The sequence below is a fragment of the Carcharodon carcharias genome, chromosome 8 (assembly GCF_017639515.1).
Source record: "Carcharodon carcharias isolate sCarCar2 chromosome 8, sCarCar2.pri, whole genome shotgun sequence".
Classification (NCBI taxonomy): domain Eukaryota; kingdom Metazoa; phylum Chordata; class Chondrichthyes; order Lamniformes; family Lamnidae; genus Carcharodon; species Carcharodon carcharias.
The window spans coordinates 140746684-140769884 of record NC_054474.1 but is presented as its reverse complement, the minus strand read 5'-3'; the positions used below and the strand labels follow the sequence as shown (position 1 = coordinate 140769884).

General features: G+C 41.9%; 2 protein-coding genes across 3 annotated transcripts in view; one reads left to right on the top strand and one right to left on the bottom strand.

The window, feature by feature from the left end:
- LOC121280849 (protein Niban 2-like) overlaps window positions 1-23201 on the top strand; it is a 203873-nt gene that overhangs the window by 176016 nt on the left and 4656 nt on the right. For both annotated transcript variants that reach the window (XM_041193136.1, XM_041193137.1), the window contains 5 exons: window positions 3789-3976; window positions 9539-9700; window positions 16413-16529; window positions 21160-21267; window positions 21864-21975. In XM_041193136.1, the coding sequence (XP_041049070.1) occupies window positions 3789-3976; window positions 9539-9700; window positions 16413-16529; window positions 21160-21267; window positions 21864-21975 (687 nt within the window). The remainder of the gene's footprint in view (window positions 1-3788; window positions 3977-9538; window positions 9701-16412; window positions 16530-21159; window positions 21268-21863; window positions 21976-23201) is intronic.
- Window positions 11699-23201, bottom strand: part of slc31a2 (solute carrier family 31 member 2) — a 95362-nt gene continuing 83859 nt past the window's right edge. Inside the window, exon 4 of the mRNA XM_041193143.1 lies at window positions 11699-11813. Coding sequence (XP_041049077.1) covers window positions 11810-11813 — 4 coding nt within the window. The 3' untranslated portion in view covers window positions 11699-11809. The remainder of the gene's footprint in view (window positions 11814-23201) is intronic.

The window sequence follows — 23201 nt, the reverse complement described above, 5'->3', positions numbered from 1 at the left end:
ATTTCACTTGTAAGTATGTCAAATTACATAATCATTATTTGTTGAGACAAGCTTAGTCCGAGCTTAAATGTATTGCCGTGCCTCGTGGTGGGCACACATTGATGGTTGCATTTCCTTTAGTGTGGGGGGGACAAAAAAAGTGTGATTGTTCATGTTAGTGTCCGGTGTTCTCACCACTCTGTGGGACATGGCTGAACCTTGCATGCTCAGTTGGCCCTCCCTTCCATGCGTCGTAAAGGACATTGTCTGAGATCACTCTCAGCAGGAATAGTAGAAATGTTGTCAGTAAACTCAAAGCCCTGTAGGGACTCTGTCAGTCGACACCCCAAGACGGACACATTTGGACAGTTCTGACACTGCCGCTTAGGGCCCCTCATTCTCTTATCTTGACTGTACCAACACCCCTCCCCCTACCACACCCAGGAGACTGGGCCCCCTTCCCACTTCATTGCTCCCCTAAATCACTGTTCCACTCCTCCATGCCCCCCAACCCATTCTGCAACCCACTCACCACTGGCTCACCCTTGCCAGTCCCAAGCCTCCATGTAGGCTGCCATTCTCCTGCCTCCATCCCTTGTGCCATATTGCACCACCTTCTCGAGGGTAATTAGGGATGGACAGTAAGTGCTGTCCAAGCCAGCGACGCCTACATAACATGAATGAATAACAAATGTGTTAATCAAGGAAAAGCTTTGAATTTACACACAACTGGATAAAGTTGACTAGTACACGCCACCTTTGAACAAACGTGAACTGGGTCCAATGAGATTCTAGTGCACCACTATACTTTATCCTGAGGGTAGGATTTTGCTTAAAAACTGTTTCTCACGAATGAATATTCATGACATACAAATGGATTGCAAGTACACACAGGCTGGTGTGAGGCCCGACATGACTTTATCTCTGCATCTCAGCCTGCCGTTGGGAAATTGAAATTTTGCATTCCACCTAATTCGTGGCCCTTGAGAACTCCATGAAAGCTCCACCTTGGTTTCAATCCCTAATTGCCGCACATTTATGTAGCTTTATTTTTAGGAACCACTCCCAGGCCTTTTTGGGCAAAATGCCTCTTCTGTGCATCTGGCACATGCCTGGACTGTGTATCATGAAAATGCACAGCCCATGATTCCACACCCACTGACGTGGAAGCAGAGAAGTGGAATTTTTAATCTTGGATGCCATAAAGTGGGACTGTATACTGCCAATGTGTTTTGAACATTGATTGTGAAATACGCATTTGTTAGAAATTTGCTCCTACTGTGTAAATGGAACTTTTTATTTGAATATAAGAGATTTACCCAGTTTATGGCTTCACTTTGTTTTCAATAAATTTACACCCTTGGGACCACACAGTGCAAATAGTACATACCAGAAATTCTTAGGATCATTTCTTGAGTCAGAAAATCTTTTAGTTGAAACTGTACAGTTGAATTAATGGACTTTTCTTTCCTTTGCATTGAAGCCTAATATCCCTTGGTTTCTCCCTGGCCCTATTTCTTTTTACTGTGATGTCATGGCTGTGATTTCTAAATCCCACCTTTTTACCATTGTCTATTCCTCTGACTTTTCTCCACTTTTCAATTCTGCACTCATGGCCAACCTGTCCACCTTCCAGGTGGCTGCAAGTGGCCTGGATGTGGCCTGAACAGTCCAAGATATCTTGCTGCTCCCTCTCCCTAGTAAATTACCCACAGTTTCACAGTTAGCTTTCAGTAGCTCTAAATTCTTCTTCTCTGCTCCTGTCTTCACTCTCGGAAATGTGAGAAACATGTATGATTTGTTAACAATTGTAGATTTGGACATGATTTCCTGCCACTTAAAGTTGAAAAAAGCCAAAATCATCCTTTTCTGACTTCCATAAATTGCTATAAACGTACCCCCACTCCTTGCACCATTGTCACTCTCCACAGCGCTTCATCGTTTGGTACTATTTGTGTCCAGCTGACCATTTCTATTCTCCTCCAAAACCCACATTTCAAAGCTATTTAGCGAGTTGGTCTCCCTCTTTCTGCAAGGTCCAAGTCCCACATCCAGACAAAACACACTCCAAATCAAACTCTTAACAAGTCGCTCCATAATTGTTCGTTCAGCTTTCTGGTTAGCAGTTGCCGCTGCTTCTTACTAAATACAGACTTTCCCATTTCTATCTTTGTTCTTATTTCTTGGCACCTTCCACCTACGGATATTATGCTTCCTAAATAGTTGAGCCCTGTTCTAGTTCTTTTGCTTCTATGAATATTTCTTGGTGAGTTTGCGACATGCATCATTTAGTTTTGCTGATGTGCACTTACTTTCATTCCAAAGCTCATGCCTGCTGATACTAGTCTGTGTACTAGTTCTTGTAATCCTTCTGTGCTTGCTACAAGTGTGTTGACATCTGCAAATCTAACTGATATTATTGCGCCCCACACCCCCAACCCTGACAAATCTTAATGCCAGATGCTATGCCTACAAATGCTTCTCTGATCATTGCGTCCACATAGACATTGAAGAGGACTAGTAATAAACAACACACGTGTCAAACTCCTCTTCCAATTACACAAGGTTCCAACTCCTCTTTGGCTATTCTCACTGTTGCTATTTGTCCTATGGATATTTTGAGTCGTCTATCCCCAATCTGCTCCAACATCTTTCAGCGCTGTCAAGAGCTTATTTCCAGCAACCTGATTGAATGCTTTTTCAAAACCTACAAAACGAAATATAGGGGCCTGAACTTCTGCGGAGTGGCAATCAGAGTTGGATTGCCACTTGCTTCTACTTTCTTAGCTTGAAATGTTTTTGTTCCTGTCTTGCTCAACCTTCCAGCTCAGGTCAGGTGAGAGCTTTGCAGAGCAGCACCCCCCCGCCCCCCCCCCGAGTCAAACGCTGCTGCGTTGGAGGGAAGAGGGCCATGTCCCCTTTCTTACGGCACTAGCTGCCATAAAGCAGTTAAGTTTAAAATCCAGCCAGATTTAAAGATCTTTAACGAGCCAGGGAGAAGGTAGGTGGGTTGAATTTTTAGGGGGTAGGGGGTCTGGTCTGGTTGGGTCTTGGCAGGGGTAGGGGGAGGTTGGGAGTGAGAGTTGGGCCTGGCTGGGGGAGCAGGTTAAGGGTAGGAGTTGGGAGTTGGGCATTGTTGGGCCGGGTGGGGGGTTTGGGGGGGGGAGGGTGGTGGTGTGTGTGTGTGTGTGGTGTGGTGGTGGTGGTTGAGGTACGTAGAGTTCCTGTTGGAGAATCCCATGGGGGTGGAGAGTCTCCCTGGGGGAGTGGGGTACTCAGAGGGTGGGGGGAGTCCTGTGGAGGTTGAGGGGTGTTGGGGGAGTCCCATGAGGTGTTCGGTGTGGGTCTGCACAGTAGTTCCCCTGAACTTAGTGGTTTTAATTCTTCTAACTTTTTCTGGGTAAGTATTGATGTAACACAGTTGGAACTATCCAAGCTTTGCGATTTTAAATTGCATTTTTGGATGGTTCGTAGTGCAGGGCAATTGCTCATTGGAAGTTTTCACTTCCCAGGCAATTGTCGTGCAATCCTTGCCTGGGAACCTCTAGTGATACCTCCCTGTTAAACTGCCTGAAGGTCAGAAGTTACAGCCCATAACTTCTGTCCAAACTCTAAACTATGTTCACTCATTAATTTTATAATGCCGACTGCTTTTCTCAACACTTTTTTTCCTCTCTGGAATCCAAACTGGCCATCTCCGGTCTGATCTGTAGGCACTGGTAATACTTTGGTTCTTAAGTTATTGTATTTTACCATCACTTGATCCAGATTAATCCTAACTTGCCTTTTTTTAAATGTTTTTGTTTTAGTTTATGTAATGCCTAAAGCTGAAGCTTGTGTTCGGAATCAAGTCCAGCCTTACATCTCTTCCATCCTTGATGCGTTGATGGGTCCAACCAGCAGGGGCTTTTCTGAAGTCAGGGACCTGTTTTTCAAAGAAATTGTGGAAATGAATAAGAATGTTCTGAATGAAGGAGGCCAGCACAAGTTGGGGGAGGTAAGAAATGCAGACACTGCACTAAATGTTGAAGTGGGATTGACAGACTTGTAAATTAAGGCTTTGGGGGCGGGGCAGAAACTGCAGTCTTAACGCTGATTTCTTAGCTGATGTTGCTATGTAAAAATGGGTCATAAAGGTCTACAGCACAGAAAAAGGCACCGGTCAAACAAGTACCTAACTATTCTTATCCCATTTTCCAGCACTATGCCCAAAGCCTTGTATGCCATGGCATCACAAGTGCACATCCAAATACTTCTTAAATGTTATGAGGGTTTCTGCCTCTACCACCTTTTCAGGCAGTGAATTCCAGATTCCCACCACCGTCTAGGTGAAAAAATTCTTCCTCACATCCCCTCTAAACTTCTTGTCCCTTACCTTAAATCTATGTCCCCTGGTTATTGATCCCTCCTTCAAGGGTAAAAGTTCCTTCCTGTCTGCCCTATCTATGTTCTTCATAATTTTATACATGTTAATCATGTCCCCCCACCTCAATCTCCTCTGCTCCAGGGAAAATAACCCCAGTCTATCCAATCTCTCCTCATAACAGAAACTCTCCAGCCCAGGCAATATCCTGGTAAATCTCCTCTGCACTATCTAGTGCAATCACATCCTTCCTATAATGCAGATTCCAGAACTGCACACAATGCTCTAGCTGTGGCCTAACCAGTGTTTTATACGGTTCCAGCATAACCTTCCTGCTCTTATATTCCATGTCTCGGCTAATAAAGGCAAGTATCCCATATGCCTTCTTAACCACCTTGCCTACCTGTCCCACTACCTTAAGGGACCAGTGGACATGCACACCAAGGCCCCTCTGATCCTCGGTACTTCCCAGGGTCCTACCATTCATCATGTATTCCCGTGCCTTGTTTGTCCTGCCCAGGTGCATCACCTCACACTTTGCCACTGATCAGCCCATCTGACCAGCCCATCTATATCTTCCTGTAATCTAGGGCTATCCTCCTCACTATTTACCACTCCACCAATTTTCGTGTCATCCACGAACTTACTGATCAACCCTCCTATATTCAAGTCACAATCGTTTATATACACCCCAAACAGCAAGGGACCCAACACTGATCCCTGTGGAACCCCACTGGACACAGGAATCCAGTCACAAAAACACCCCTCGACCATCACCCTCTGTTTCCTGCCACTCAGCCAATTCTGGATCCAATTTACCAAATTGCCTTGGATCTCATGGACTCTTACCTTCGTTATCAGTCTCCCATGTGGGACCTTATCAAAAGCCTTGCTGAAGTCCAAATAGATTACGTCAAGTGCATTGCCCTCATCTACACACCTGGTCACCTCTTCGAAAAATTCAAACAAATTGGTCAGACATGACCTCCCCTTAACAAAACCGTGCTAACTGTCCTTGATTAATCCCTGGCTCTCCAAGTGTAGATTAATTCTGTCCCTCAGAATTGCTTCCAATAGTTTCCCCACCACTGGCTAGTTAGACTGACTGGCCTGTAGTTCCCTGGTTTATCCATTCCTCCCTTCTTGAATAACAGTACCGCATTGGCTGTCCTCCAGTCCTCTGGCACCTCTCCTGTGGCCAGAGAGGTATTGAAAATTATTGCCAGCGCCCCTGCTATCTCCTCCTTTGCCTTACTCAACAGCCTGGGATACATTTCATCTGGGCATAGAGATTTATCTAATTTTAAGCCTGCCAGATCACTTAGAACCTCCTTCTTTTCTATGCTAATTTCTTTAATTATATCACAGTCCTTCTGCCTGATTTCCATACCCACATCATCCCCCTCACTTGTGAACACCGACACAAATTATTCATTTAGAACCCTGGCCATGTCTTCCGGCTCCACACACAAATTACCACTATGGTCCTTAATGGGCCCTACTCTGTCCCTAGTTATCCCCTTACTCTTAATGTACTTGTAAAATAACTTTGGATTTTCCTTTATTTTACCTGCCAATGTTTTTTCATGCCCCCTTTTTGTTCTCCTAATTTCCTTTTTAAGTTCCCTCCTACACATTCTGTACTCCTCTAGGGCTTCCGCAGTTTTGAGCCCTCGGTATCTGCCATATGCTCCCTCTTTTCTCTTTATCCAATCCTGTATATCCCTCGGCATCCAGGGTTCCCTGGATTTGTTAGCTCCACCCTTTATCCTTATTGGAATATGTTGGTCCTGTACTCTCCCTATTTCCTTCTTGAATGAGTCCCACTGCTCTGACGCAGATTTACCTAAAAGTAGCTGCTCCCAGTCCACTCTGGCCAAATTTTATCTGATCTTATTAAAATCGGCCTTCCCTCAATTTAGAATTCTGATTTCTGGCCCATCCTTGTCCTCTTCCATAACAACCTTGAATCTAACGGATCTATGATCACTATCTGCAAAATGCTCCCCCACTGATACCTCTACCACTTGCCCGGCTTCGTTCCCTAAAATTAAGTCTAGGACTGCCCCCTCTCTTGTAGGACCTTCTACGTATTGGCTTTGTTGAAAACTGCAAAGCTTTTGTTGAATTTATGTTAACATTGGTCTTGAGCTAAGCATCTAACTTTGGATCTTGAGTGTCACATAGAACAAATGGGTTTGAATTCTTGTCCGAACATTCATCCTTGCATTTTTAGATGTGAGAATTTTTCCCTAGACCAGGTTTTAGAAAGAAGGAAATCTAGATAGCAATCCCTAATTTTGCTGATATCTGGTTTTCTGAAAGGGGTTGGCCTGCATGAACTACAGTAGATGCTGGGTGTCACCATGTGCCCCATAATAGGGTTACTGGCAGGTGAATGCAGTAAGCAGTTGCATTCAGTGAAAGGTTTTTAGTTAGGTGACTGAATAAAGGAAGACCTTGAAGTGCAGGAAAGGGCTGTAAAGAGCCCTATGCTACCTCATGGGTTGATGCCAAGTTATTCAAGTGCCTGAACATAAAGGGAAGTGACTATAAATGGCTAACAGGAATACATATCATCTTACCATGCCTGACCTGGTAGTCATTAAACTTTTTGTAGCATTAAACAGCCGTGTGCCAAATAGTGCAACTGACAGTTACCCATGTCACTGCTTGCACTTTGCCGCTGCTGCTGCTGCTACTTCCTCATCCCGGACCTTACTGTAGAGCCCAAGAATATTGCAGCAGCATTGGACTGTTTAAATCCTCAGAATTGTGCTGGTATTTTTCTCGCATCTAGTCTAATCCCACTCTTCTTGGTCCCCATCTCCTTTAGCATTTGCTTTTCCAAAGAAATATGCTGCCAACATTATTATAAACCCTTCAACTTGAAGGCTTCCGTTAAATCACTCCTCAGTTTTCACAGCTCCAGTGACAAAGTCTAATTCTGTGATTCTTTCTCTAACTGTAACCCCTCATCTCCAGTCACATACTATTGAATCTAACTTCACCTTTACCACTGCTGATGTATCATTTTAGGGACAGGCATGCTGTCTAGTTCTCAATTGGTTTTGTACAATTCCAGCATTATGTTTCTGCTTTTCTATTCTGTCTCCAGGTAAAAAAAAAAAGTTTCTTCAAAAGTTTAACTTTGTTAATGGTCATGTACTTGAGTTATCACTTTTAATGAGTTGCATACCTGCATACCAATGACCCTCTGTTCATTTGCTCCAATTAAAGTCTTAACATTTGATTTATCTCCTTTCCCCTATTTTTCCAAAGGTAATATTTCACATCTTTCCAAATTGAATTATACCTGCTACCCGCTCACCTATCCCGCAATCTTTTATCATCCTGTCACGCTTCGCCATACTTTGCAGTGGTATATTTTTTTTTCATGATTTACCTCAGTTCCTGAGGCCAGGTCTTTTAAATATGCATTTTAACTAACAGTGGTCCTACCTGGCTGGAACACCAATCTGAGAAACCTCTTTCTGCCCTTTACCTTTGCTTTCTTCTCTCCACCACTTGGTTATCTTGCAACATTCCATATACCATCCTCTTTGTCATAGGTCTCCTTTTCAAACACCTTTTTTTTGAAAATTTATACGAACAACACGCACTGAATTCTTTGCTATCTTCTGTTGGAGCTTGAGAGAATTTTATCAGGTTCGTCGAGCATGACCTGCGCTGCCAGGAATGACTGGCACTGATTAAATCGTTCCTCCAAGTGGGCAGTAATTTCATAAAAACAAAAAAACTGCGGATGCTGGAAATCCAAAACAAAAACAAAAACAGAATTACCTGGAAAAACTCAGCAGGTCTGGCAGCATCGGCGGAGAAGAAAAGAGTTGATGTTTCGAGTCCTCATGACCCTTCGACAAAGTTCTATCGAAGGGTCATGAGGACTCGAAACGTCAACTCTTTTCTTCTCCGCCGATGCTGCCAGACCTGCTGAGTTTTTCCAGGTAATTCTGTTTTTGTTTTTGTTTGGGCAGTAATTTCATGCTGGCTGGCACTTGGAAAAATTGGAACTTCAGCCCTGACAAGCTCTAAATGAGCTTTTTAACATGTTTAATTGGCCTCAATTGGGAGGAGAGTGGGATCCCTGGCGTTGGTATTCTCAGGGCCTCCACCTCGTTCCGAAGTTCGTGGGGTGAGGGAGGGCAAAAATTTAGCCCTTGTAGTTTACCAGTGACTTATGTAACCTTTACTGACTGAGTTTTTAGCTTATCCCTATCTCAAGTGGAGTATCACATTGGTCACCTTCAGCCATCTGACACAATTTTCTTCCACAAAAATTTGGGAAATTATAGCCACAGCTGCCTCTATCTTCTCCAGCTTAGTTTCCACTTGAGGATGCCTGAACTATCAAGTGTTGGTCATTTATCTACCTTTTTATGAAAGAGCAACTTGTTTGATCTCATTTCTCTTTGACAGCCTACTCTAGTGGTTCTACTAATTCAATATCCATCTCCTTGATGAAAAGCAAGGTGCAAGCTTAGTACAATTGCTACACCCCTCACTCTCCACTATAAAACTACTTACTTCCATTTGTAATGACTCAGACTGCACCTTGATGAGCCTCTTCATTTTTTTAACTATTTTTTTCCTCCTGTTCCCATTTGGTTTTTCAAATTTTCCTTTTGCTGCAGCCCCTATGTATTACTTTATCCTGGCTTTCATGTTTGCTAAATCTGCCCTGTAGGCACCAATTGCTGTCATCTGTTTTAAAAATTAGTCTCCCATGGAATTCCAGCCTTCAACACATGCCTGATTTTCCTCACTGGTATGTACTTGATTTGTACCCTATTTTTGGTTTAAACTTTTCTCATTGCTGACCTTTGCTTGTAGTTGCCAGTTCTTTATTCCATTTAATCTGGGATCTGGTCCAGTTTTACCTCTTTTTCCCAGTTGCATGACCTTAAACCCAGGACTTATTTTGCTTTATTTCTCATACTGAAACTATTTATACTACAGTCACTGTTTCCCAAATGTTCCCGTACTTTGCGTGTCATCTACTTGCTCCAGTTCATTTTACAGAATTGGCTGAAGGAACGCTCCCTGTCTTGTGGGATTAGCAATATACTGACTGAGAAAACAGTCCTGAACACAAGTTTCACCACATTTTCCCTATTTGTTTGGCTGCTTAACAGTAAGAGTACTTGATGAGTGCTGTTATGCTGTGTTCTCTAGTACATGGAGAAGCTGAGTGTGCTACCTTATCACCCAGTGAAGATGCAGAGCTGCTACGAGCACCTAGAGCAGCTGCAACCACAGCTTGAGGGCCTTCAACAACGCTTCGATCTCTCCAGCCCAGCAGTGTTTGTCCAGCGTGGTCAAATTCTGATGAGAGAGGTAAGCCTTAGTGACCTGGTCAGTCAGCTGTTATTATTTTAAATGGACAATTGGTTACAGAACATTAAATTAAGACCTGCTGAATTTTTCCAGGTAGTTTTATTTTTGTTTTGGATTTCCAGCATCTGCAGTTTCTTGCTTTTATTTTTATTAAACTAATGCACATTGTTTTGCCCTTTTCAGATATTGACAATTTGGGTGAGGTTACAAATAAAATGAACATAATTAGTATTATCATAGGACTTAAAAATTTATATGTTACACTTGACTTGTGTAAAAATATCTAATGCTGTAGTTATATATTTTACCCTCTGATCTTGAGTTTTAGGGTTGCTGAATCTCCAGGTATTGACAATTAATCTCCAGAGCAAACCTGGAGAATATCATAGAGCATTAAAATAAATTGTTTTCCTTTTCATTTTTAAAATATCTAATAAACAGAAATGTATCAAAAATATTGGAGATGGGATGAGGGAAGGATAAAAGGCTCATTTACAGCCAAGTGTCATCCAGTCAGGTAATGAAGAGTTTATTTTGCTTTCCAGTTGGCATGAGAAGGATGGATGGGTTGGCCAAATAGTGGGAACAGCTTGTGCGTGGTTTGTGATGAAACCTCCAGGAATACATTCAGCCAGAGTTGGAAATGGGTTTGGAGACCATACTAAGCTTACACTATCTTGAAACAAGTGGTGGCAGTAGTTTGCATATTGTCTTAGCTTGATTTACTTCCTTATAATCGATTGGTACCATTTCATTAGCCATGAATGTGGCTACCCTTATTACCCTTGTTGTAGGTAATAACACCCCTGCATATCATGCCAACTATAGTGGATTATGTGGTAGCAACTTTGCTGCCTCTTGGCTAAATTAATACTGTGATCACCTATAAAACTCCAACTTGATTCATTAAAATCTTAGTGGACTTCTGTAATAGCAGAAGGTTCAGTGAAAGTATATGTCAACAAAACATAAATATTGAACAGGTAATCAGTGCAAAAGTTACACAGGCTACCAGATTAACCACACAGCTACCAAAATTCCCAATGATGACAATTGAAAAGCAGCAGGGCAGAGTTTACCTCTGTCAAAGGGAGTGAAAATGTGGGGCTGTTTTATGGAGTTAATGCTTGAATAACTGTTGGCCTTCAAGGAGCTAAACTATAATTCCTTCTAGGAAGGAATATCTAATTATGTCAGTACAATATGCATTGTTTTCTTTTTAAGAAAGGTATGTTTTGTTTTCTGATGCTAATTGGATTAAGATCCAGATCTGCTATTGCTTTCTTTTTGTAAAATGTGTGGAAATTTCCCCTCCATTAAGGCTGTATTTAATACTTGTTTTCTCTTGGATTTAAGAAAATAGATAAGCACCTGTTTCTGACGTTTTTCTTTTGAAAGCTTTGCAGCTTGATAGATTTTTCAGTTGATCCTCCATTTAAAGTTGAAGAGCTTTTGAGGGAATGCTCTAACCTCTGGTAGCCAACAATAAAATATATTTTGCCATTTGATCAAATTTGAATGCTGAAGCATATTGCAAGTCACAAAATATAATTTTATATCCTGGATTTCAGCCCTGCTTTGGTCCTTCCAAAATAAATACTCATTTGCTTCAGACTCTTCTCAAATTCTAGTTTTTAAAAAAAATTATGCTAGCTATTTTATTTCTTTTTGTTGTTCTGACAACATGCTGTTGACAAGTTAGTTCTTTCGTGTGGGCAGGGAGTATCTTTCACGCCCTCTAGTGCTAAGGCAGAGATAATGGAAATGTTTCAATTATCAACAATGTTTCTTCACCGAAGGTAACTGAACACTGATTTATGATGGCTATTAAATTATTATTAGAGGAAGATAAAAGTGGAAAATTGATTTCCTGCACATAATACCTCCTGGGTCATTCTTCAAAAGCAAACTTGATTAAAACCTACTTGGGACACAATCCAGCAAGCTAACAGATAACAATTGCATTTCTCAAGTCAGAAACTAGGAGGGTATAATGTCCATCGTTTAATGACTATCTTGTATGAAAGGAGTTGTATTCTACAAGGCTTGTCTGCCGGTTTATCTGGATTTCAGATCAGATCATTTCTGTCCTTCTCCGGTTTGGCAGGTTTATCTGTAATGGATTCATGAAAACACTGTAAAGTAAATGCAGACCCAAATGCCAAACCTAAATGGTAGGAGCGAAGAAACAATGTCTTTGCCCTGTTTCTTCCAACAATTCACGAGTGAGCTTGTAACTAAATATACAGAAGGCAAGGTATGATGCTTTTGGCAGAAGGGAATGTATTTGAAGTTTGGCCAATAAAGGTTTGCATGTTTGTCATTGGATGGTTAGCCTTTCATCATCTGGCCCAGTCTCTCCATTTGCAATTGCATCTGTGCATTTCATTGGAAGCCTTTCAATGCATCTTTTTCTTTTTCTTTTGAAAGCTTTGCAGCTTGATAGATTTTTCAGTTGATCCTCCATTTAAAGTTGAAGAGCTTTTGAGGGAATGCTCTAACCTCTGGAAGCCAACAATAAAATATATTTTGCCATTTGATCAAATTTTCTTTTTCTTTGTTTACTGCAACAACAGCAACTTGTATCTGTATAGTGTTTTTAATGTAATAAAACACTGCAAGGTGTTTTAAACTTTATAAAGCAAAATGTGATGACCAGCCACAAGGACACGTCAGGTCAGATAACCAAAGGATTGTTCAAAGTGGTAGATTTTCAAGGAGTGTCTTAAGGGAGGAAAGTGAGGTGGAGAGGTTGAGGGGGAATTCCAGAGTGGAGTACCTGGCCACCTATGTTGGAGCAAATAAAATCACGGATACTCAAGAAACCAGAATTTGATGGTTGCAGATATTCAGAGGGTTATTGGGTTGGAGGACTTTAGAGACGGGGACAATTGAGGCCCTGCAGGGATTTGAAAAGAAAGATGAAAGTTTTGGAATCCCAGTGTTTAACTGGGAGCCAGTGTAGGTCAGCATGCAAAGGGGTGATGGTTGAACAGCATTTGGTGTGAGTTAGGAGGTGGGCAGCAGAGTTCTGGATGACATCAAGTCCCTGGAGGGTGGAATACAGGAGGCAGGCCAGGAGTGTTAGAATGTCAAATCTGAAGGTAACGAATGCAAGGATGAGGGTTTCAACTGCAGAAGAGCTGAGGCAGGGATGGAGACTGGTGATGTTATGGAGATGGAAATAGACTGTCTTGGTGATGGAACGGTTGTGTGGTTGAAAGCTCCTCTTGGGGTCAGATATAATAGAGGTTTCCAACATTTTGGCCCAGCCTCAAACAGTTGCCAGGAGAGGGCTGGAGTTAAATGGCTAGGGAGCAGATTTTGGAGCAGGACCACATACAATGGCTTCAGTCTTCCAGCTATTTAATTGGAGAAAATTCTGCTCATCCATTATTGGATGTCAAATAATCAGTTTGACAATTTAGAGATGGAGGGTTTTGAATGAGATGGTGGAGCTGGGTGTCGTTGGCATACATGTAAAAACTGACATGATTTTGGATGACGTTGCCAAGGAGCAGCATGTAGATGAGAAATAAAAGGAGTCCAAGGATAGATCCTTGGAGGACACCAGAGTTAACCCTGTGGGAATCAGAAAGGAAGTCATTGGTGATTCTTTGGCTATGATTAGCTAAGAATGGAACCGGGTGAATGCAGTCCTGCCCAGCAGGACAACAGTGGAAAGATGTTGGAAGAGGATGATGTGATCAACTGTGTCAAAGGCTACAGGCAGGTTGAGAAGGACACGGAGGGATAGTTTGCCTTTGTCGCAGTCACCTAGGATGTCATTTGTGCCTTTAAGATCAGTTATGGCAATGTGGCATGAGCGAACACCTGACTGGAGAGAGTCAAACGCTGAGTTCTGGAAAAGATGGGTTTGGGAGGTGACAACAGACAAGACGTTCCCTGACTTCGGAGGAGAGGGAGCTTATTGATGAGGTGTTGGTTTGCAATGGCAGGTGTTTTTTTAGGAGAGGGGGAATTATGACATTTTAAGGGGAGAAGGACAGCACCGCAAGTGGGAGAACTGTTCTCAAAGCCAGCTAATATGGAGACAGGAAGGGAAGGAGTGGTCAATAGGGAGTAGGATTGAGGGAGCAACAGGTGGGTCTCGTGGACGAGATGAGCTTGGAGAGGGCATGAGGGGGATAGGAGTAAAACTAGAGAAAGGAACAAGCTCTAGGTTAGGGCTGCAGAGGAAGTGTCTAAGGTGGCTGATCAGATGGCTGGACCTTGGTGACAAAAAAAATCCGTGAGCTTCTTGCACTCATTAAGAGACAGGAACAAGTGTTTAAGTTGACAGCTTGCAGGAAAGAAAACAAATCGGGGTGACCTTTGCATCCAAGAATGATCCTGGAATAGTGAGTAGTTTTCACAGCCGAGAGCTGACCCCAAAGATGCTTTACAATGTCCAGCCAGATCGGGCAGTGGATGGCTAAGCCATCGTCTACCATATCGTTTTAAGCTTGAGTCTATTGGACTTGGGAGAGCAAAGCTGGGGGCAGCAGCCAGGGTGAGAAAAAGGAATGGCTTTAGTAGAAGTTATGGCATCAAAGACGGAATTGTGGGCATGGTTGAGCAGATTAACAGCTGGGGAAATGTGGTGCATTGAGAGTCAAAGCTAGACAATTGGGAATTCAAGAGTGCAGCTATGCAAGTTGGGGGAGAACTATTCTTCCAGGGATGTTTACAGATGGGCAGAGGGTTAGGTCGGGGAAGTGGGATGTGGATTGAGGATGATTTAAAGAAGTGATCAGAGATGGCCTTACCTACCATACTATGGGAGTAGTGAACTTATGTAGGATGGCAAGGCCAAGCGGATAGTTGTGAATGTGTGTTGTGTTTACATGGAGGGTGAAATTCAAGGAGGTTAGAAGGGTAGTGAACTGAGGTGAGAAAACATGAATTGAGCTTGGGGTTAACATCACCATAGGATGGGAAGCCCCTTGGCGCAAAGGGAGAAAGGCAGTGAAGGTAACTCGTTAAGAAAATTGGGGTGGGGTGGGGGCGCGCATGTGGTTGCGGTAGGGCTTTAGGATTTTAAATGAGATGAGAGAGGATGGGACAAGGTGACATGCTGAAAGCAGGAGAAAGGGCCAGAGGAGTAATGAGACAGACCAAGGTGAGGTTTGGAAATAAGAACCACACTACCACTGTAGCAGTTTCTCTAGGAAGCATATTGAATATTTGCAGGGGAAATATATTAGTATTTCATGGCCAACTACAGTATTAGCTTTAAATAGTAGTGATGGCAGGAGAGCTATTTGTGGTCTGAGACCCACAGGTCCAAAGGAATGTTGGCAGTTGCCCTAGTAGTTGTTTGGTGCAATGGAGGGAAGAATTAACTTCTGCGGAAAACATGCACTGGTCTTTTGATCCTCCAATAAACCCAGTCGGAGGTTGTTATCAGGACATGTTACCGGCCTGAAATAAATCTTCTGCTTTGCATCACCAGACAAAACATGCAACAGAGTGTGTGTGTTGTAGCTAAAAGCAGGAGCACGCGCACTTTTTTTGTTGCCTGTTTTATGGGTGGGTCTGGACCCACAATGATTTTTAAGTATGCTTTGCAGTCACCATATAAATAGGATTTGTGTTTTAGAACACTGGCATTCACTTATGTAGCCCTTAAATAGTCATATTGTCACTGTTGACTATAATGAAACTAAATAAGGTTATCTATGGAAAGGCAAGAAAACATTCGTTAGATCACAACTGAACTGATCCCATACAACATAATGCCAATTGGACTATTTGTGGATCTTGTCTATGATTCCCAGTACAATGGGTTTGGATCTTTATCCTGACTATTCAGGGATAAACTTGGAAGAGAAATAAGATCCTCAATGTAATTTAGGCCAGAAATTAAATAAGTGGTGGTTAGTCACTCTTGCTGCAACTTTAATCTAACCCAAATAGATAATTTTTTTCTTATTTTCCCTCCAGCTCTCGTCTCATCATGAATTATTTGAGGCCATTGGCAAGCAGTGTGTTACTTGTCCTTTTGATAATGTTAAACTCAGGCTGCTTATTAAATTCACAAGAATGGCCCTTAGTGTATCACAGTTTTCCACCCACCCACTTCCCTGTCCCTCCAGCATCACCTCTTCCCTGACATCCATAGAGGATCTTGTTTCTCTACATTGCCTCTCCAAAAAGGCAGGAGGAAAATTGGAGCCAGTTGTATTGAGACTCATGAACACAACTCCACTGTCTTATACACCCCACATTGCGGTATGATAATACAATAGTACAAGCATGCTGCACCACAGTGTCACCATTGACCAGGACACATTGATGCAGGCTGTTGTATGGGTATCATTCTTCTGGATGCAATTAATGTAAAGCACAAAGATATGGAATTTCTTCTATATGAAAACAAGCAATTTAGTGAATTAAGGGAGACCATTTAATTCCGTTTCTTTAATACTTATTTCTTTGTTATCAGTTGTTGCAGCAGTTTTTTTGTTTGAAAGAGCTTTGTGCAGCTTCCCCACACATTTGATGCTTTATTAAGCTGACTCTCATGGTGTCTTGACGATCATTCTCCCTTCAGCTTTTCTTTCTCTCACACGACTGCTTCATGTAGAACCCCCTAAATCTAACTTGATACCTTCCTGTGCCAGTAGCTCAATAAATACTCAACAAAGCTGAGTAGAAGTGGAAAATGGCTTATTGCTGTGTCACTAATGCTATAACATTTCTTTTTTAGCTGTTGGATAACACAGTGTATACATTTGAACAGCTGCTCCACCAAAATCTTGGCAGTTCCCCCGATAAGGAACAGTTGTGCAAGACAATCCAGCGCATCCAGGAGAGAGTGCTTAAGGTGAGGCCAAAAATAAGTAGGATTATTCTTTGTATAGAAATCAAGATAGCATGACTATTATGTATGTGTAACTAACCTAGTATTGGAGACCATTGGACACATAGGCCCTGAAATTCTCATGCTGGAATTCTCATGCTGGATACAGCAAAATGTGAGGTTTCCATCATGGGGTCCAGGAGTTAGCTAGATGCAGTTTCACTGGGATTCTGGCCTGTTAGCACTGACTCCCAAATACCAGCCAGTGCGGAAGATGGGCAGAACTTTCACACACACAGACACACACACACAGACACACACACACAGACACACACACACAGACACACACACACACCGTTAACAGGAAAGTCCCAAACTTCCATTCCAAGTAATATAACACCCAGGATGATCCTGAAGTTCCACTATCTTCATCTGCAAGGGCAGTGGCTCTGTTGAAAGCTTGAGACTTTCTCAGCCTATTTCCTTACATTTTGGCTGAGACAGTCTTGGGGATGCCTTAAATGGAGTGTTGTTTGAGTTGCAGCATGCTTATTGGGGTAAGGGCTGCAGCTGCACAGGGTTCTGCTTTCCCACAGCTCTTCTATCAAAGTTGAGCCCCAGGAATTTGCGGGGAATAGTCTTTACGATGTTACCCGAGTGGCTTGTGCTTTTGCAGTCTGTATTCCCTTGAAATCAATCGCAAAATTATTATTTTTTCATCAATAAAGCGTAAGGAAGTATTCCAGTCCCTATCAGTATAATAGTGACTTATCTCAAAACTTTATGAAAGGTTGTTGAACTTGTGTTGATGTTCCATTTTCTAACAGGCTGATTCAAATGAATTTTAATCCAATCAGATTACCCGGAGCCCAGTTTTGAATGTCGGACACTAATCAGATAGCTGAGGTCATAAATATTGGCAAGATGGATTTAAGTTAAAATGTTAGAACAGTTAAGAAGGGGTGGACTGGCTCCCCAGTTTTCTCACTTCTTGTTTGACTGCAACAGAATTTTTTTAAAAAAAGGGATGTGCTTGCCAGTTTAATGAGTGTTCAACTTTTTTTACATGCTGTGACTGCAAAAGACGCAGACAGGTTTCCTTGTAAGTTTCTTAAAAAAGAAGAGAGAATAATATTTATCGTACTTGGCGCCTGGTCTAAGTAAAAATAGTAAAAACAGCACACGCTCTTGCACGAACATACAAACAAGGAGCAGGAGTAGGCCATTTGGCCCCTCAAGCCTGCTCTGCCATTGAATAAGATCATGGCTGATCTGATAGTAACCTTAAATCTGCATCCCACCTATCCCTGATAATCTACCACCCCCTTCCTTACCAAGAGTCTGTCCACCTCCAAGATATTCAAAGACTCTGCTTCCACCACCTTTTCAGGAAGAGTTCGAAAGACTCATGACCCTCAGAAAAAATTTGCCTCATCTTTGTTTTAAATGGGCGATTCCTTACTTTTAAACAGTGGTCCCTAGTTCGAGATTCTCCCACAAGCGGAAATATCCTCTCCACATCCACCCTGTCAAGACCCCACAGGACCTTAAGTTTCAATCAAGTCACCTCTTACTCTTGTAAACTCCAGCTGATACAAGCCTAGCCTGTCCAGCCTTTCCTCATAAAACAAGCTGCCCATTCCAGGTATTAGCCTGGTAAACCTTCTCTGAACTGCTTCCACCGCATTTACAGGGAGGTTAGATTGAGCAGTTTTTAAAGTCCAATAAAAGTCAGTGATATGTGAATCTTGTACAATGGATGGTTTCAGCCTGAGCTCTGGATTCAGCACTGAGGTGACTTAAAGGTGTTGACAGGCTATGTAACTTTTCTGCTAGAGGTAGCAACTTCTGATTCTTAAAATACTACCTGTGGTAGAATGACAGTGAGTGTGTGTGTGTGTGTGTGTGTGTGTGTGTAGACTTGGGACCTTCTTCTGTGTCTCTGGTGTTCTCTAGCTTGGGAGAAAGCAGTTTCTTAGAAACACAGCTAGCTCATCACATGACCCCCTCTCAGCAACTGACTATCCAAAAATGGTCATAGCCAGTTAATTCCAGGTCCATGGTTTAGACATGATTGCTTAGCCAAAGTCAGTTGTCCAGCCATTATCTGAAGTGATATCTAATGTTTTTTTCCACACCCACCGGAATACACAAGTTGGATGTTTGTGAATGGGTCAGGAAAGTGGTCATTCAAACCCCTCAAGTGTTTGTCTTTGCTTTCTTCTTTAAAAAAGAAAGCCTGACTCAATTTTAATGCCTTTGGAATTTATAAGGTGTAGCCATGCAAATGTTTGACCATCTTAGAAACTGCAGTTTAAGTCACTTAAATGTTGTTCAGTCTTTTAAAAATCAACCAGTAGTTTCAGCCCCAATAAATAAATTAAGTTTAAAAACAAAAAAACTGCGGATGCTGGAAATCCAAAACAAAAACAGAATTACCTGGAAAAACTCAGCAGGTCTGGCAGCATCGGCGGAGAAGAAAAGAGTTGACGTTTCGAGTCCTCATGACCCTTCGACAGAACTTGAGTTCGAGTCCAGGAAAGAGCTGAAATATAAGCTGGTTTAAGGTGTGTGTGTGGGGGGCGGAGAGATAGAGAGACAGAGAGGTGGAGGGGGGGGTCTGCTTGTTTGTCCCTACAACCACACCCCCCCCTCCACCTCTCTGTCTCTCTATCTCTCCGCCCCCCACACACACACCTTAAACCAGCTTATATTTCAGCTCTTTCCTGGACTCGAACTCAAGTTCTGTCGAAGGGTCATGAGGACTCGAAACGTCAACTCTTTTCTTCTCCGCCGATGCTGCCAGACCTGCTGAGTTTTTCCAGGTAAATAAATTAAGTTGTTGTTTGATATAAAGCATGGCTTTATAACACCATCCACCCAATCATCTGGTTCAACCACACCAAAATGTGTTAGTTTGGGCTCTGTGATATTTGTGAAAAGGCACATTTTATTCTTCAGATATTGGAAATGAATTTGAGTGAGCAAGTGAATGTTACGTTGGATTATTGCAGTTTCAATTGTTTCTTGCTGTGTCTTCCGAGCCCAGCTTTACCAGAAATGCAAGTGCAGCGTTCATCAAGGAACTCTGTAGAAGCGCAGCAGTCAGGGGAAAGATAGGACATGTGCCTTTTTTTATGGCACCAGCTGGCGTTTGATAAGTTTAAAGGTCCAGTTTGAATGTTAGTGAGTGGGTAGATGGGTGAGGTAAATGAATAGGATGGGTTTGGTAGGGGGGTGAAGATTTGGTAGGGGGGTGGGGATGCTGCAGGTTTGTAGCATTAGTTGTGTAGTTACCCAGGAGTTAGACTAGGTTTCCTGTCTAAGGTTTCCTGGGAAACCTTTCATGTAAGCACATCGGAACTGTGCAAATTCTTCGACGCCAGCTTAAGAGTTGGGAGACATTTGCAGAGGGTCCCAGGGAGCAGGGGAATTTCCCACTAGAAGTTGGAACTTCCTGGGCAATTCCTATGTAGGTCAGTGCACCAGAACCTCCACAGGCTCCTGAGACACATCTCCAGTCATATGCCTAGTCTCAGATGATCTGGAGAACAGAAGATTATGAATATAATTTATTTTTAAAATCCTAGTAATTAGATGAGGTGAATTCCTTGTCTCAACTCCATGACCAGCTCCCCTTTGGTTGTGCAGTAATATCAAATCCTTTGTGTTCAAGTGATAAGAAAATGTCTTTCTCTGCAGTAGAAATTAAAGCTGTCCAGCACAACTATTTACACCTGTTTAAAGCAAAGCCCAAGGTTAGTATTCTATTTATCACCGGTTTGGAAAGTGACTCCTGCTGTCTGGCATGAAAACTCTTAATTCCTTCAGTCACTCTAGTTATTACTTATTAACTGTAATCACACTGCTACTTAATAATCAATATGATAGTATGGCAATGACTCATTTGTTACTTGTTCTAAGTGCTGGAATTACTTAGCAGGTCTGGCAGCATCTATGAAGAGAGTTCTGATGAGTTATTTGACTTGAAATGTTAGCCCTGTTTTTCTCTCCAGATGCTGCCAGACTTGCTGAGTATTTTCAGCACTGTTTTTATTTTTGACTTCCAGCATCCAAAGTGTTTTGCTTATATTTTTGTGTATACTAAATGAATCTCACGTTTCCCCAGAAATATGAATTAATGGACAGTTTCACCTTCCCTTTCAAAGCTTTGTCAAAATATCTTTGAAGATTCTGGTTGTAATTGAGGTACTTTGTAGCGTGCTTTCTCTTCATTGTTCACTACATCAGCTTTGGCTGATGCTTTGCTCATTTTCCATAATCCACAAGTGTGGAACAGTTGTGAGGGAACCAATATTCTCTTGTCCCAGAGGACAAATTTGCTCGAAGATATGTGGTTGATGATGCAACAAACCCAGACACTCTCACTATTAAATTTTTGATGGCTGCTCTAACATTGACACACACGTTCAAATTGAAATAATATTGAAGTGAACAGACTCAATTTATGAAAGCTTTATTGTCTTCTGATCACTGGAAATCTCGAGCAAAAAAGAAACTGGCAGATTATAAAAAGACAGCTGCTCGGCACAGCATTCAAGGCTAATGGAAGTTATAATCATTTTACAGTGTGCTTTTGTGATTTTACTGATCTCGATAAAATCCTCATTCAGACTTTTACGTTTTTGCCCAGAAATACGACTATGACAGCAGCACTGTTAGGAAGAAGTTTTTCCGAGAAGCACTGCTCCAGATTACTATTCCATACATGCTAAAGAATCTCTCTTCATCTGTCAACACGGTGAGCTTTGAGCTTTTTTCACTGCATGATGTCACCTATTAGACTAAAGCGATGCATCTGTCATCAATAAAGGTGAAATATGTGAATCTGTTGAAACTTTGACAGTGAGGATCTCTTGCTCACATCAAACACTTGGCAAATTCGCATTTTCCTCTTTTTTGTGGCAATATCCTTATACTACTGCTAGGTGTCCATTTCATCCTTTGGAAATGCTCTGCAACCCTAATGTGTCGGCATACTGTAATGAAAGCCTATTTTTGTTAAGATCAGTGCTGAGTAAACAATACCCAATAAAGAGTAACTAAAATGTACAATTTCTATCATCATGATGTTTATTGTGATCTATCCCTGAAAATAATTCCAAGTTCGCTTTAGGTAATGTGTGCAGTTTTGTGAATGTTTGAACTGTTTTTCAAAGCTCCACCTCATGGAGGCTGAGAGTCCGTTTGCTTCTAAGCTTGAGTTGGTAGAATTTCAATGTTTACAATCACCGTGCATTTGAATCTAAAGTGAACTGATGTCATTGTGACATTCTTGCTCGAGTTCATACTGAAAGCTCCTGGCTGCAGTGACTGACTATTAATCCTTTCCCACAGGCTCTACCTAAATTTCAAGAATATATCTTTGAGGATTTTTCCAAGTTTATCCTGGTAGATAATATCTTTGAAGAGGTGGTTCTCCAATCTGTCTCAAAAGACATAATGCTAGGTAAGGTAATATTTTAAGGCAAAAAAATCCTAATTTTAAGCAGCATTTTGATCAGTTTTTTTTACATATAAAGAAGATACTGATAAACCATCAGATAATTGAGATTCTTCAAGGCTCTAGTTTATTACATAGTGATGCATATGAAGTGGGTTTTGCAATGACTCTCCACAAATAAGAGGTGGTTTTCTTCGATTATAAAATCAGGAAATATGGGTAAATGGTTACCAGGCATGCGATGAACTTTCATGGGAGCAGTTAGATCTGTGGTAGGTTATTGGATCCATAATGTCCATTTCTACTCTTGGCTTTGTTGCAGGTCAGAATAAATAATGTTGTCAGAAATATGCAGCTCATTATCTTTTACTATCTTCCAACATCTCCATGCTGTGCTGCTTCCTGTCTCGAGGCTTTGGAATGTCTACCTAAAATACATAATATACTGCCACCTAGTGTATGTGAACCAGAGACTTAAGGCAAAAGAGGGGAGAGGTTATGTAGGTTAGGTAGGTGGAAAACATTGGTGTAATTGTGAAGTGGCTAATGTATTTTTAAAAATAAAGTTAGCAACCTTTCCCAACACACTACTACTGAATTTTTATTATATAAGTTTGAAAGAGTCCACAAGGCTCCCTTACACAAGCTAGGGTTAGAGTTAGAATATTTCAATGGCTGATGTAGGTGATTTAGGATAGCTCAGAAGATTATACAGTTAAAAAATAACAGGGGAGTGGACTAGTTCTTGTAAATTACTTAGTCATACTTCACATGAATGTTTGGTCCAAATTTTTCAATTGTTTAATATCTTGCAAATCTCATTATTCAAAACACTTAAGGCTGAATTTTCCCCCCATCAGGGGGGTTGTGTGGTGGCGAGCGGGAGCAAGCGCGAACCCGATCAGCGCCCCCCTGGTCGGGTGCGTGCCGTCATTTTACGTGTCTCTGGATGTGCCACCTATTTTCTGAAGGGTGTGATTCTGTGCAAGGCAGGTGAAATATTGCCATATTCCCCCACTCTCCCATTGAGAATACCCTGGAGGACTTTATTTATTGCCCTCCCACCACCATGCAACAAGCTCCCGTATTCTGGCTGCCTCCATGTCATCCCAGTGGATGCATTTGAAATTCCTCTCTGGAGAGGGAAAATAGTTGGCCTCTGCTCTGTTTCCCCCATCATGGCAAAAGCAAGATCTGAACTTGTCTTGTTAGGAGCCTAATTCCTACCATTT